The sequence below is a fragment of the Mangifera indica genome, chromosome 4 (assembly GCF_011075055.1).
Source record: "Mangifera indica cultivar Alphonso chromosome 4, CATAS_Mindica_2.1, whole genome shotgun sequence".
NCBI classification, from domain to species: domain Eukaryota; kingdom Viridiplantae; phylum Streptophyta; class Magnoliopsida; order Sapindales; family Anacardiaceae; genus Mangifera; species Mangifera indica.
In genome coordinates this window covers 380155-395735 of record NC_058140.1, presented here as the reverse complement: position 1 = coordinate 395735, position 15581 = coordinate 380155, and the positions used below count along the sequence as shown (strand labels likewise).

Genomic DNA, 15581 nt, shown 5'->3' with positions numbered 1-15581 from the left:
GATCGGAAAAACCATGTAGTAGTATTTAATTAGAAAAAAAATTGAAATTTAAGGATTAAAACTGAAAAAAAAAATTTACTTTAACTTAAAAAAAAAAAAAGTGAAAGTTGCTGCTGGGTTTTCAGGGGTTGGCGTTAACGCCAACCCCTGAAGATATATACATATAAGGGTTGGTGACGCCAACCCTTATATGTATATATTATATACTATAATATTATAATATAATAATATATTAATATAATATATAATATAATAATATATTATATAATATATAATATAATAATATATTAATATAATATATAATATATTATAATTATATAATTAAATTATAATATTATTATAACATATTATAATATTATATTATATATAATATAATTTTGTTACCAAGGGTTGGCGGCACCGCCAACCCTTGGTTTATATTTTATATATATATATATATATTATAATAATATAAAAAAAAAAAGGGTTGGCTGACACCAATTTTTAATTAATTTTTTTTTGTTTAGAAGGTAATACTTTTTATTTTTTAATTAAATTTTAAATTTTTAAGTAACTCTTCCATAAGAAAATGATACTCTTTCAAAAATATATAATTTTCAGTATTATTTTTTTCTTTTTTTATTGCATTAATTTAAATTTGAATCAAATTTCAAATTAATCCAATCAAATCAAATTAATTTAAATTTAAATTAAATTAAAATTTAATTTAAAAAATTAAAAAGGGTAGGTGATCATATTTTTTAAACAAAAACGATTTAATTAAAAAAAAGGGTTGCCTTCTAAAAAAAAAATTAATTTAAAAAAAGGGGGTTGTTGTTGAGAATAAAAAAAAATTAATTAAAAAAAAGGGTCAACGCCAACACCCTTTTTTTATATTATTATAATATATATAAATATATTATAATATTATAATATAATATTATAATATAATATTATATATTATAATATGTATTAATATATATTAATATATTATATATAATATATAATATAAAATATTATAATTTAATTATATAAATTATAATATATTATATTAATATTAATATTATAATATTATATATATATATTATATTATAATATTATAATATATTATATTATATATTATTATATATATATTATATATTATTATATTATTATAATATAATATATTTTATATATTATAATATTATTATATTATAATATAATATATTATTATATTATATATTATAATATATTATATTATTAAAAAAAAATTAAAAAAGGGACGCCAACCCTTCAAAAAAAATATACCAAGGGTTGGCGTCACGCCAACCCTTACTACCTTTTTTTTTTTTTTTTTACTTTTAATATTATAATATATAATATTAATATTTTATATTTTATATATTATAATATAATATAATATATTATTTATAATATATATTATAATATATTAATAAAAGGGTGACCAACCCTTTATTTTATTTTATTTCATAAAAGGGTACGCATATCAATCCTTGCATTATATATTTTATAAAGAGATGGATCCACATCAATAAAAAAGTTACAGTATTATATATATATATATATATATATATATATATATATATATATATATATATCAATAAAACTATGTGTACCCACTTTGGATACACAAATATATACACATTTATATGTGTCATCATGTGATTGAATGACTTTAAATTAAAAATAAAATAATAACCAATCATGTGATGACACATATGAGTGTGTACACATTTGTGTACCTAAAATGGGTATACATAGTATTACTCTATATATATATATATATATATATATATATATATAAAAGGGTAATAAGGGTTGGCGTACGCCAACCCTTGGCGTTGCATCAACGCCAACTCTCACTGTTCCCAGTTTTAAGTTTTTTTTTGGGGTATTGAAATTTTTACCACTTTTTTATTCCGTGTATACAAAAATGTCACATATCCTAAAGCTTTAACAAATATACCACAACAGTACTCACCTTCCCCAAAATACCCCTCTTTGATTTTTCATACACAAATTCTCTCTCTTCTTCTCTGCAACTTTTTTTTCTCTTCATCCTCTTCTTTCAAAGTGATAAAGTAATCACTCTCTCTTCTTCCTCATCTTCATAAACAAAAAGAAGAAGAAAAAAACTGAATTCTTTAGATTAAAAATTCTTCAAAGTAAGGATATAAAAAAAAAGAATAATCCATAAAAACTCAACTATATCCATTTTATATCTTGAAAAAAATAACGATCGAAGAAGACCATTTAGTAGGATTTAACTGAAAAAAAATTAACATTTAAGGATTTGAACTGAAAAATTTTTTTTACATTTAACTGAAAAAAAAACTTAAAACTGGGAACAGTGAGGGTTGGCGTTGACGCCAACCTTTATTGCCCTTATATATATATATATATATATATATATATATATATATATATATATATATATATATATATATATATATATAATATTATAATATAATACTGTAGCCTTTTTATTGATATGGACCCCATCTCTTTATAAAAGATATAATGCAAGGATTGATATGCGTATCCTTTTATGAAATAAAATAAAATAAAGGGTTGGTCACTCTTTTATTAATATATTATAATATATATTATATATAATATATTATATTATATTATAATATATAAAATATATAATATTAATATTATATATTATAATATTAAAAGTGAAAAAAAAAAAGGTAGTAACGCCAACCCTTGGCATATTTTTTTTAAGGGTTGGCGTCCCTTTTTTAATTTTTTTTAATAATATAATATAATAATATATAAATATATATTATAATATATAATATAATAATATATAAAATATATTATATTATAATAATATAATAATATATAATATATTATTATAATATATATATAATATTATAATATTAATATAATAATATAATATATAATATATTATAATTTATATAGTTAAATTATAATATTTTATAATATTTTATATTATAATATTATATATAATATAATATATTATATATAATATAATATATATTACCAAGGGTTGGCGGTTAACGCCAAGGCGCCAACCCTTGGTTATTATATATATATTATATATTATATATATAATATATAATATTATATTATTAATATATATAATTAAAATATTAAAATTATATATAATATTATAATATATTAATATATATTAATACATATTATAATATATAATATAATATTATAATATATTTATATATATTATAATAATATAAAAAAGAGTGTTGGCGTTGACCCTTTTTTTTAATGAATTTTTTTTTATTCTCAACAACAACCCCCTTTTTTTTTAATTAAATTTTTTTTTAGAAGTCAACCCTTTTTTTTAATTAAATCTTTTTTGTTTAAAAAAATACGAACACCTACCCTTTTAAATTTTTTAAATTAAATTTTAATTTAATTCAAATTTAAATTAATTTGATTTGATTGGATTAATTTGAAATTTGATCCAAATTTAAATTAATGCAATAAAAAACAGAAGAAAATGATACTGAAAATTATATATTTTTGGAAGAGTATCATTTTCTTATGGAAGAGTTACTTAAAAATTTAAAATTTAATTAAAAAAATAAAAAGGGTTACCTTCTAAACAAAAAAATATTTAATTAAAAATTGGTGCCAACCAACCCTTTTTTTTTTATATTATTATAATATATAATTATATATATATATTATATATATAATATATAAACCAAGGGTTGGGGGCATCGCCAACCCTTGGTAACAAAATTATATATAATATAATATAATATAATATTATATATATATATATTATATTATATTATAATATTATAATTTAATTATATAATTATAATATATTATATATTATATTAATATATTATTATACTATAATATTATAGTATATAATATATACATATAAGGGTTGGCGTCACCAACCCTTATAAGTATATATCTTCAAGGGTTGGCGTTAACGCCAACCCCTGAAAACCCAACAGCAACTTTCACTTTTATTTTTTTTTAAGTTAAAGCAATTTTTTTTTCAGTTTTAATCCTTAAATTTCAATTTTTTTTTTCCAATTAAATACTACTACATGGTTTTTCCGATCGTCATTTCCTCTAAAGTATATACAGTGGATATGGTTGAGTTTTTTTGTGAGTTACTCTTTTATTTTTTTAAATCCTTACTTTGAAAAATTCTTAATATGAAGAATTCAATATTTTTCTTCCTGCTTTTGTTTTTAAAGATGAGGAAGAAAATAAAGTGATTCCTTGATCACTTTGGAAGAAGAGGAAGAAGAAAAAAAAAGTTGCAGAGAAGAAGAGAGAGAATTTGTGCATGAAAGATTGAAGAGGGGTATTTTGGGGAAGGTGATTACTGTTGTGGTATATTTATGAAAGTTTTAAGATAAGTGGTATTTTTGTATACACGAAATAAAATAGTGCTAAAAATTTCAATTTCCCTTAATTCTGGTTCATTAATTGCCATGAATTCAACGGTCATAAGTCCTCCTTCTTCTCATCTTCACAATTGCATCATCCCCAGATGAAGAATCGTCTTCCGGGCTTCTGTTTTTTCATTCTTTGTATCCTTTTAAAAACAGTTTTGGCCAAGTTGGATCCTTTATATGAAGCTTGTGTGCCTGAAACTTGTGGCGATGGACAGAAGATTACCTTCCCGTTTTACATCCGGGACAAACAAGTATCCTCCTGTGGCTATCCCGGCTTTGAAGTCTCATGCAATAGCCAAGGAAATCCAGTTCTGAACTTGCAGAATATCGACTACCTTATCCATCAGATCTTCTACAAAGACCAAATTCTTCGCCTCTCAAACGCCGCAGTAGTTTCTGCAACAAACGCTAACAGTACCTCTTGTATAGATCTTTCGAGTCATCGCATCCAAAACGTGTCGCTTCCCGAGGACCGGTTTGCACTTCTTTCTAACCAGACTGACCTCGTTTTGCTCTACAATTGTAGCTCTTCATTGCCTGACGAATTTTCAAAGTACAAAGAAGGTATCTGTGAAGATTATGAGAACAAAACCGTGGGTGAAGTTTTGGCACTGGTTGATAATGATCCTAACCTGGAAAATGTTTCCAGGGGATTCCGTTGTGGTGATCGGGTGGTGGCGCCGGTGGACATGTATGGCGGAGACAGCGGTGGGTTTGGGATTGCAGAGGTGCTAAACAAAGGGTTTTTGCTTAACTGGACAGCATCAAATTGCAGCGTTTGTGAAGCTAGCGGTGGTAAATGTGGCTTCAATTCTTCTACTTACCATTTCAGGTGTTTCTGCCCAGATAGGCCTCACGGTCAGATGTGTGATCCAGGTACGTTTTTCTTCAATTTACAGTTCTGAATTATCAAATTCTTCCTTCAGGTTAATTTTCTTATTAGTTAGTGTGTGACTTTGTTTTTTCTATTAAAAGTACTCGACTATTAGATTTTTCTATTAAATCAATCAAAATTTTAGATTTATCTATTGAAGGGATCAAATTTTTAGTTTTTTTTCTTGAATATATCAAACAAACACAATTAAGATGATTTGTTTTGTAAGTTTATGTTAATTTTATGGTGTGTTTTGCAGGCAATGCCAAAACGCCTTTCAGCAGAGTTGTAATAGGTAATGCAGTCTTCAACTTCTAAAAGAGTACACTGGTTTCTGTTAGCTCCGTTTTTCGGTGGCAATTGATAATTCCTTTCTTGATTGCAGCAATAGTAGCCACTGCAATTGGTATGCTGATCATCCTAGCTTTCTGCTTTATCAGAAAAAATTCTTCAAATAACTGCTTGCTCTTCTGGAAGAAGAAAACTGAGGATTGCCAAAAGATTGAGGATTTTTTAAGGAACCATGGATCCCTTGCACCTAAAAGATATAGTTATTCAGATATTAAGAAAATGACCAATTCATTCAAGCATAAACTAGGCCAGGGAGGCTATGGAGGTGTTTATAGAGGTAGCCTGCTCGATGGTAGTAATGTGGCTGTGAAGGTCTTGAATGAATCCAAAGGTAATGGTGAAGAATTCATTAATGAGGTTGCAACCATTAGCAGGACTTCCCATGTCAACATAGTCACTCTTTTAGGTTTTTGTTTTGAGGATAAAAAAAGAGCTCTCATTTACGAGTTCATGTCCAATGGATCTCTTGAGAAGTTCATATTTGAAAGAAATCAATTCAAGATAGATCATAAGTTGAAGTGGGAAGAGTTGTACAAAATTGCAGTTGGCATAGCTCGAGGATTGGAATATCTTCATCGTGGCTGCAATACACGAATTTTGCACTTTGATATAAAGCCTCATAACATTCTCTTGGATGAAGATTTTTGTCCTAAAATCTCTGACTTTGGCCTTGCTAAAATATGTCCCCAGAAAGAGAGTATTGTATCCATGACTGGTGCACGAGGGACTATTGGTTACATTGCTCCAGAAGTATTTTGTAGGAACTTTGGAGCAGTCTCTCACAAGACAGATGTTTATAGTTATGGAATGATGGTTTTAGACATGACTGGAGGAAGAATAAACAACAATGCTAGAGACGATAATAGTAGTGAAATGTATTTTTCATATTGGATTTACCAGCGTCTTAAAGCAGATGAAGAAATTGGATTTGAAGACATTTCAAAAGAAGATGATAAAGAATGTGTAAAGAAGCTGATAATAGTGAGCTTGTGGTGCATACAGACTAATCCCTCAGACAAGCCAACGATTAGTAGAGTAGTGGAAATGTTGGAAGGAAGCCTTGATTCCTTGCGAATCCCACCCAAACCTTTTGCAACTTCTCTAGAATCACCTGGATGAGATTCTTCAACTTCACTTTTATGCTAGCATTTTAATTCAATGATATTGTATTGTATCAAGATTACCCAATTTTAGAAATTATGTTACACTGTTAACCAAGGAAGCATGGAAATGCAACCTATGGTGCATTTTTGTTTTTCTGAAGCATTTTCATTTTGGAATGGCCCTGAAACTAGTATGAAACATTTTGGAGGCGTTCCAGAAAAATTTCGAAACATGTTTCTTTGAAAAAAATATGTGAATTTGATGATTGAAGAAGGGTTCTTGACCACTCTTATGGAGGTTGGTTTCCAACATTAACAATTGCTTGGGAAATTCTTCTAATTGAGGGCTTCCCATCTACTAATGGCGGAAGATGAAATTAATGGAAGAGCTAACAATTGTAAGAGTGCAGAAGAACGTTCCAGGAACTTGTCCACTAAAACTAGAGGTGGTGTAGGAGGAAACTGTGCCAGTGTTTCATCACAAATATTGTTAATCCAGGGGCAGAGTAATCTGCGCCACCACTTCTAACTTTAAGCTAAATATGAGGGATACCTTCTCAACTGAGAGAACATAGGAAATAGTAATATTCAGATGAAAACATTGAGAATACTAATTTAATACAGCCTGATGAATTTGCGCAAGCCGTAACATTGGTGGATGGAGTACACCGTGCTCAAAGCAGTGTTCTTGGTGGCAGTAGTGTAATCAACGCTGGGTTTTATAGTTGGGCTGATTAAAATTTCTATAAAAAATTAGATATGGATTGGGGCATGAGAGTTGTGAGTCAGTCCTATGAGTCAGCAAAAGAAGCTGTTGTGTTTAGGCCAGAGTTGAGAAATTGGTTGCTAGAGGCTTATGGGGCTCCTTATTTTTTAATAAACATGATAGTCGAATTGTGTATTAAAAATCAAATTTTTGGTATTGTATATCAAGTATCATATTGTATGATACCACTTTTAAAAAATAAAATAATAATAAAAAAATTTAATTAATATGTCATCATTGTAGATTATATTACAAATACATTAAAAAATTTATGATTTTTCATATATACCCTTATTATATCATCATTTTCTTTAAAAAGTATATCAACTCATATTGGTAATATATATCGTATTATAAAATACGTATTATATCATATGATATGTCTTTTATATCATATTAATTCGATACATCTTATGATACGTATCATTTTTTACTTATATGATATTATATTATAAGATACGTATCGTATATCGTAACATTCTAACACAAAGTACAACACTTTTATTTTAAAGAAATGTTATTATATTATTTTATAATAAAACCTCTTTATTTTTTTCATATTTATATTTTTGGAAAAATACTTTAGAGTTTCCTGTAAAAGAAATTGGATCTTTGGTTGAGCAGATCCAAATATTAAGGACTGTGAGATAATCTTTTTGAACTTACGGAATCTGATGTTCTGTGTGATTAAACTTAATATTATGTATTTACTGCTTGATTATTGGCAGGGTCTTAGGACTGTCTTATGTACAGTTCCTGAGATTGTAGAATTGATTGGTGGAGCAGATGCAGAACAATGGTTACCTGGCAATGAAATGGACAGAAATAATGAATTGGAAGCAGTTCTGGAATCCATTTTCAGTCAAATTCTGCTGTCAAGTAAAGATAGAATTTCTCAGATTTTGTCTAAACTTAAATGGAGATCGAATTTGGAGAAGAAGGTAGCTTCAAAATCATGTCTCTAGTATATAATTTTCTGTATGCATTGTCAAATTCCACATGCTGACTCTTTTACAATGTTGTGATGTGGTTCATTGAATACAAAATTGACAGATAAAGAAAAATTGGTGCTGAGACTAGAGAGTCAATAGAGCAGCATTTTTTCTGAACTATGTGAAGCTGAATCGCGGCAAAGCATTGTGCATAGGGGCAAATGAACCTTCTGCCTATATCTATGGTGGATGCATAGAGTGTATGGCAACATTTGACAATGTTGTTCGCGCCAGCCTTACCTCTAAACGCCGGGATATCCAAACACTACTCTCTATGCTAAATCATCAACAGGTGAATAACTTTTAACTTAAGCAAATTTGCCTAGCTTTTGAATCCTTAGTAAATTGTTTATAGTATTTGTATTGCAAGGTTTTCCTGAAATTCTGAAAGGGCTCTCATTGAATCAATACACAACAAAGTACCTCACACCATGCGAAGAATTTGAAGTGGATTGTTGCATTCTTCCTGATGCAGCATCAGTAGTGTTTCCCTCTGTGCCAGGACCATCTCTATTACTGTTCGTAAGTGGTGGGAATGGCACAATTGGTGCAACAATATCAGAAGAGCAAATGGTTGAAGAAGGAGATGTTCTTTTCATGCCTGCATGCATGGACTTCGCCATAACATTAGAATCAGACGGGTTACATTTGTATAGAGCTGGAATTAACAGCAAGTTTTTTCAGGCGTAGTGATAATTACGGTTTAGTAGGATGATGAATAATGAACATAGAATATGGTTACTGGAATCAAATAATCCCAGTTATAGGATAAGGCACAAATTAAATTTTGCTTTTGTTTAATTCAGTCTCTGTTTGAATAGTTTTTTTTTTTTTTTTTCCTGCGAAGAGTTTAATGAATTTATTTCCTGCAAATAGCTTGTGTGATTTTCTGAAGCAATTATATACAAACAGCACAAAAAACTGATGCGTTATCATTTACTCAAATGTATTTGAAAAAGGTCTTGAAAATTAAGGGCAGATAGAGGGAGATGAAAACTGAGATAAAAGAACTTGATCTTCTCAAAGAAATGGAAAGAATTATTAGAACTCTTACATTAACCTTGAGTCATCCATTTAACCTTATTGCCAAATTGTCAAAATCTAGAGAACTTCCCAGTGATTTCCTTTAGCAAAATCTTCTGTAACCCTAGTTCTGGTTATTTTCATTCAGCTTCTCATTTTGTAACCAGTCTCTCTCAAACTCAGGCTCACGTTTTCTTCATCTTGATCTATAATTGGCCTTCAAGTGTCTATCACATTCAGAAGAAGATTGGCCTAACATGATTGATGTGGTGAAGCAGCTCAGGCAAATGCATCAATCTAATTAATGTCTCATTAATTATCAAACTTAGGGACTGTGGTGCTTTCCCTGTTCTTGGAATTTTCCTTTATGTGATGTGTCGGTTAACACCTTTCACATTTCTCATATGGGTTTAGTCTACGTTGGTTCAATTCGTATTCAAATTGATTCAATTTAAATTCATAATTAAGCTTGATAATTCAAATCAAGATTAATGCGATCGCTCATCTAATTATATTGTTTTTCTAGTGGGCAACACAGCTCAACTTTTTCCACAAATTCAATGATATCATTGTGTACGAATTTGAACCCAAAGCCAAGCTACCAATCAATGCACATGACAGCTTTGACTTTTTGTCAATCTGTTCTTGCAAAGTCTTCTGAAAGGAAAAAACCGAATAGCTTGTCTCATTTCAATAGATGGTAACGGTGTCTCTCAGCTTTAATAAGTCCTCTTTCTTCCCTTCTTCACAATTTCGTCATCTCCAGATGAAGATTCCTCTTCCAGGCTTCTGTTTTTTAATTCTTTATATCCTTTTAAAAACAGTTTTGGCCAAGGTGAATCCTTTATATGAAGTTTGCGTGCCTGAAACTTCTGGCGATGGACAAAAGAATTAATAAAACGATTTATCTGCATTCTAATAAATAATTTCTTGTTTGTCTCATATTTATTTTTTTATTTTTTATATATATTTCATATTTATTTTATATGTATAGATTATGTTCTAAAAAATTTGTAATTTATTTAATGATATATATATTTAGAGGCGAATGATTTTAAGAGTTTAAGTTGTAATTTAAATCGAATTAAACTGTATTTTTTTTTAGTTTAGCTTGAAATTTAAAATTGTTTGGTTTAGTTTAAAAATTTTTCAAATCATTTTTTTTTTAGTTTGGTTTTGAAAAAATTCTCAAACTGCATTAAATCAAACCATGCACATCCCTACTGAAAAAAAAATTATAAAACAATTATTCATGAGATAAGCACAAACCACTAATTAATATTTAGGGGTAACAGCTAGTAGGTTATACCCTAACTATTACATGAGTAAGTAACAGATTGTTTTAAAAAATATTACAAATACTTCGAAAATTTGAATTTCTTACCTACACTTTTGTGTGTATAGGTTTGTTTAACTCCCTTTTTCTCAACATGTTTGATCATCCTAAGTTTAAATTTATTTAATTTATTAAGGAAGTTGCCAACATCAGTAGCACTTCCCATATCAACATAGTAATTCTATTAGGCTTTTGTTTTGAGAGTTGAAAAAAATGCTCTCATCTATGAGTTTATGTCCAATTGATCCCTCAAAAAGTTCATATTTGAAAAAGTTCAATCCAAGACAAATCGTAAGTTGAAGTGGGGGCATAGCTTAATGATGAAAATCCTTATTTGGGAAAGGCGTTGAAGGTAGTTGAAGATAGGGTGGTGGTACTTGTGAATATGTTCGATGAAGAAGGCAATCCTGGGATCTAACAAAGGCCTGAGAGAAGGGTTTTAGTCATGTGAACTGCAATTAACTACCGTGTTTATGAGGAATGTTGGCAAGTGTGGCTTCCACATGAGTCTATGGACCACTTCAATTGTGTTTGCTCAGATGGGTTTCAGGCTATGAAACTTGATACAAATGTTGTATACAAGCAGTAAATGGAAAATGCCAAAACAGAAAAGTTGTTCTAGGCAATGTTGTCATCAAAACTAATAAACTATGGTTGGATATGATCCGGGTTTGAGCTTAGATCGAATGTATAATGTTTAGTTTTAGTTCAAATTTGAATCTATTCGAATTGGTATATAATACTATTTGATAGTTATTGACGATATAAATAGTATTTTTAGTAAGATAAATATTGTAGAGAAATGAATCGATCTCAAACCGAACTGAAATTTTAACTCAAAATTGGCTTATTCGATCCAAATTAGCTCGAAACAAATACAATCTTACTGTTCAAATCCTTCCTCCTTAAAGGTTCACAGAAAGTTTCATACGGTTTGATGAATCATTTCACTTATTGTAGAGCGATTGTACTTCCAATGTTGGCCATAATTCTAGCTATTTGCTTCAATAAAAAGCTGACTTTGAAACTGATTGCCTTCTAGAAGAAGAAAACTAATAAACATACAAACAGTTAGCTTACTTTCAAGAATTGGTTTACATATTTATTTTATTCACAAATTTTATTTTTATTACCTTATTTAATTCATTCAGATTTCTGGTTCACTTCACTAGGTTGAAAGTATGCACGGTTTTAAAGAAGTGGGCTTGCATTTGTGGATTAAAAGAATTGGGCCTCTAAACGCCTTTTCATATATATATATATATATTGCAAGTATAGACGGTTTTAAAGAAGTGGGCTTGCATTTGTGGATTTAAAGAATTGGGCCTCTAAACGCCTTTTATATAAATATATATTGAAAGTATGCATGGTTTTAAAGAAGTGGGCTTACATTTATGGATTTAAAGAATTGGGCCTTTAAATTTCCTTTTATATATATATATATATATATAAAACCTTATATTTTTTAATTTTAAGGAATTGGGCCGTTAAGAGGTGCATGCATGCAGACAGACAAGCAGCTTTTAGGGTTTCTCATGCAAATTAATAATAATACTAAAAAAAAAAGTTAAAAAAATAAAAATAAAAGTAAACAAAGTTGTGTGGCATGGTAGTGCCTGGTCAAGCTATACAATGGCTGGGACCAGACACGGCTGAACTGGTAGTTGAATCGTAATTTGGTGCGGCTTGCTCAATTGAGTTAAGATTCACAATGTGTTCAAATATCCCCGGATCAAGTTGATTTTTAGGTTTGACTGGTTCCATATTTGAATTTTAAATCATTGGTTAAATTTTTTAAACAGATTCCAAAGTCTTTACACAATTCTTTACCACCAATTTATAATATCAAGAATCCTATTTGACAGCGTGTTACTTACTCTACCTGGAATTAACTTCCAATTTTCGAAAGCATAGAAGAAAACAATGGTACTGAAGGAGAAGTGAGCAGAATTGTCCCCTACCCTTTATATATTGTCGAATCCTTTGATAAGAAGTAATGATGCCATTGTTTTGCTTTTCTTTCAGATTCGCAAATGAATTGAGACTGAGACAGACTGCAATTGGGAAAATATATTCTGATTTAATTCTTCTGTCAATTATGATGATGATGCAAACTATAAATATGTGTTTTCTTTACAGTAAACATGCATGTAATCATTTATACCATTTTTGTCAAATTTTCATCAACTCCAGCCAATGTCAGATTCATAGAAAAGGTCTCCAGCCGATGCCATTGTAATATTATCGGGTAAAATATTGTAGCAATCTTACAAGGTTACTAAATTTGCCCATAACAATCAGTTGATTTTTTTTTTTTTTTTTTGGGTAAATAATGCATACATATAGACAAAAACGACGAATGTACAGAAGAGAGTCCGGGAACAAATTAGGCTCACCGTGTCTAACAGCAGGATAGCAGAAACAAGTTAAAACTAACTTCACTATCCAAGAAAAGACTATACAAAACTAGGGATGTCTTCTCTTAAAGCCCTATTAAAGTTTCAACAATGATAGTTTAAGAGAAAACCCGTACAAAAATTAATAGCATCAAAAAGACCAAAAGAAGTCCTAAGCCAGTTCCTTATGCTCAACCTATACAAACAATCATTTACATCATATTGCATGGCAAAAACAACTATGAAAAGGTTAATGACTATGCCACTGGCAATGCTAGGACAAATTAAGGTCACTTGAAGACCACGTCGATGACAGGTATTAGGATTGGTCTGAAACAAGAGATTAAGAGTCATCCAATGATCTGTTGATTTTGACAAAAAGGAGTCTGTTGTAAGAACTTTCCAAAATAGTGTGAACAAGGCAGCAAAGATAACGGCTTGTCCTGTGGGAAGAAGCTTCTTCACGAAAACATAAGCAGGAAATTGGGACAGCATTTTGGAATCAAGATACAGTAATCAGTTTGAATATTGATGATGGTGAAATTTATCTATTTTTGTAGGGACCTGTTTCCATGAATTTCCTTTTTTCTAAAATTTTCTAATCCTTTCTTTCTTCTATCATTGTCCACAGATGACTTGATTAAGGTAAGGCCATACAATTTCTTATTTATTAAGTGTAATACTATATATAGTAATGTACAAATGTGTTCATAAAATAGTAATTGATTGGGTAGTTTTGAATAGAAAAAAAAAATTATATTATCCAATCATAAACTATCATTTTTGTTTGTATAAATAAGTTTATACAATTTCTTTTTACACATAGTTTTATTCATTTATTAATATTTTCTTTTCTTTTGGTCAATAGTTGAATTGAATAAAATCAACTTAAATGGGATCCTTGTAAGGGAATAAGGGATCTTAATATTTACTCTATGTCATTTCTTATTTATTTTTTTATTTTTTTTCTTTTCCATCCCTTTTAAGAATATTTTCAGATCTCCATAGATTCAAAAACTAAAAAAACATGTCACCGTATTAATTCTTTACCACCAATTTATATAACTTATAAGCATCCTATTTCTAAAGTAAACCAACAACTTGAATGAATTATAAGGCAATAAATATTAAAGAAAATTAGTGAATAAATATGTAAACCTATCTCTATGATTTTTGCAGTGAGTTTTCCTCTACAGTTTACCATAATATTTTAATTAGAACTCATATATTAACCTTGAGTCATCGTTTGAACTTATTGTCAATTTGTCATAAATCTAGAGAACTTCATTGTGATTTCCTATATACTTTTGAAGCAAAGTCTTCTGAACCTCTTTTCTGGTTATGTTCATTCTGCTTCTCATTTTGTAACTAATCTCTCTGAGACTCAAACTCACCTTTTTTTCATCTTCATCTTGATCTGCTAATTGGCCTTCAAACGTGCATCACATTCAGAAGAAGATAGGCCAGACATGATTGATCTGGCAAAACAGCTCAAGCAAATGCCCCGCTGTCATGCACTGTTGCCCCTTCCCAAAGATCATTCAATTTTTCCTTGGTGGTGAGCAGAAAATGGTCTCCTATGCGCTTGCCTGTGCAGTTGGCCCAAATCTTCTCAGTGACGCTTTCTACGACAATGGGTGATGTTAGAAAAATCAATCTAGTTAATGTCCCATTAATTATCAATCTTAGGACTGTGGCACTTTCCCTGTTCTTGGAATTTTCCTTTATGTTATGTATCGGTCATCCTAGTAAATGCCTATAACATTTTTCTTATAGATCTGATTTAAATTAGTTTAGTTCAAATTCAAATTCGGTCATTTTGAATTTACAGTTACCTTGACAATTTGGATTCAAGATTAATTTGTTTGTTTAACAGTGATTTTCTGGTTGGCAAATATGTACGATGCCGCATGACAGCTTAGACTTTTTGTCAATTTGATCTTGCAAGTCTTCTGAAAGTGAAAAACCGGATAGCTGGTCTCATTTCAATAAATAGTGATGGTTTCTCTTAGCTTTTAATAAGTCCACTTTCTACCCTTCTTCACAATTTCATCATCCCCAGATGAAGAATCAAGTTCCAGGCTTCTGTGTTTTCATTCTTTGTACTCTTTCAGCAACAGTTTTGGCCAAAGTGGACCCTTTTTATGAAGCCTGTGTGCGTCGTGAAACTTGTGGCGATGGACAAAACATAACCACTGCTAAAATCACCACTGCAGGTGAAGTTTTGGCACTGGTTAAGAATGATCCTAACCTAGAAAATGTCTCCAGGAAATTGCCTGGCTTCAGTGTTTCAGCTAATCATTTCGTGCGTTTCAACTCGGATAAGGTTCATACTGTGCCTTGCAC

General features: G+C 29.5%; 1 protein-coding gene and 1 pseudogene across 2 annotated transcripts; both read left to right on the top strand.

Moving 5' to 3' along the window:
* The first annotated feature begins 4470 nt into the window (after nt 1-4470).
* Nucleotides 4471-6876, top strand: LOC123214179 (LEAF RUST 10 DISEASE-RESISTANCE LOCUS RECEPTOR-LIKE PROTEIN KINASE-like 2.1). 2 transcript variants are annotated; one of them, XM_044633940.1, is made up of 4 exons: nt 4869-4958; nt 5044-5270; nt 5528-5563; nt 5654-6876. In XM_044633940.1, exons 2-4 carry the CDS (start codon nt 5084-5086, stop codon nt 6736-6738), a joined length of 1308 nt encoding a protein of 435 aa, XP_044489875.1. In that variant the 5' UTR covers nt 4869-4958; nt 5044-5083; the 3' UTR covers nt 6739-6876. The 2 variants fall into 2 exon arrangements, with proteins under 2 accessions (XP_044489874.1, XP_044489875.1); XM_044633939.1 differs by having other exon boundaries at nt 4471-5270.
* A 207-nt stretch (nt 6877-7083) lies between these two features.
* Nucleotides 7084-9170, top strand: LOC123213592 (annotated as a pseudogene).
* Nucleotides 9171-15581: the final 6411 nt, after the last annotated feature.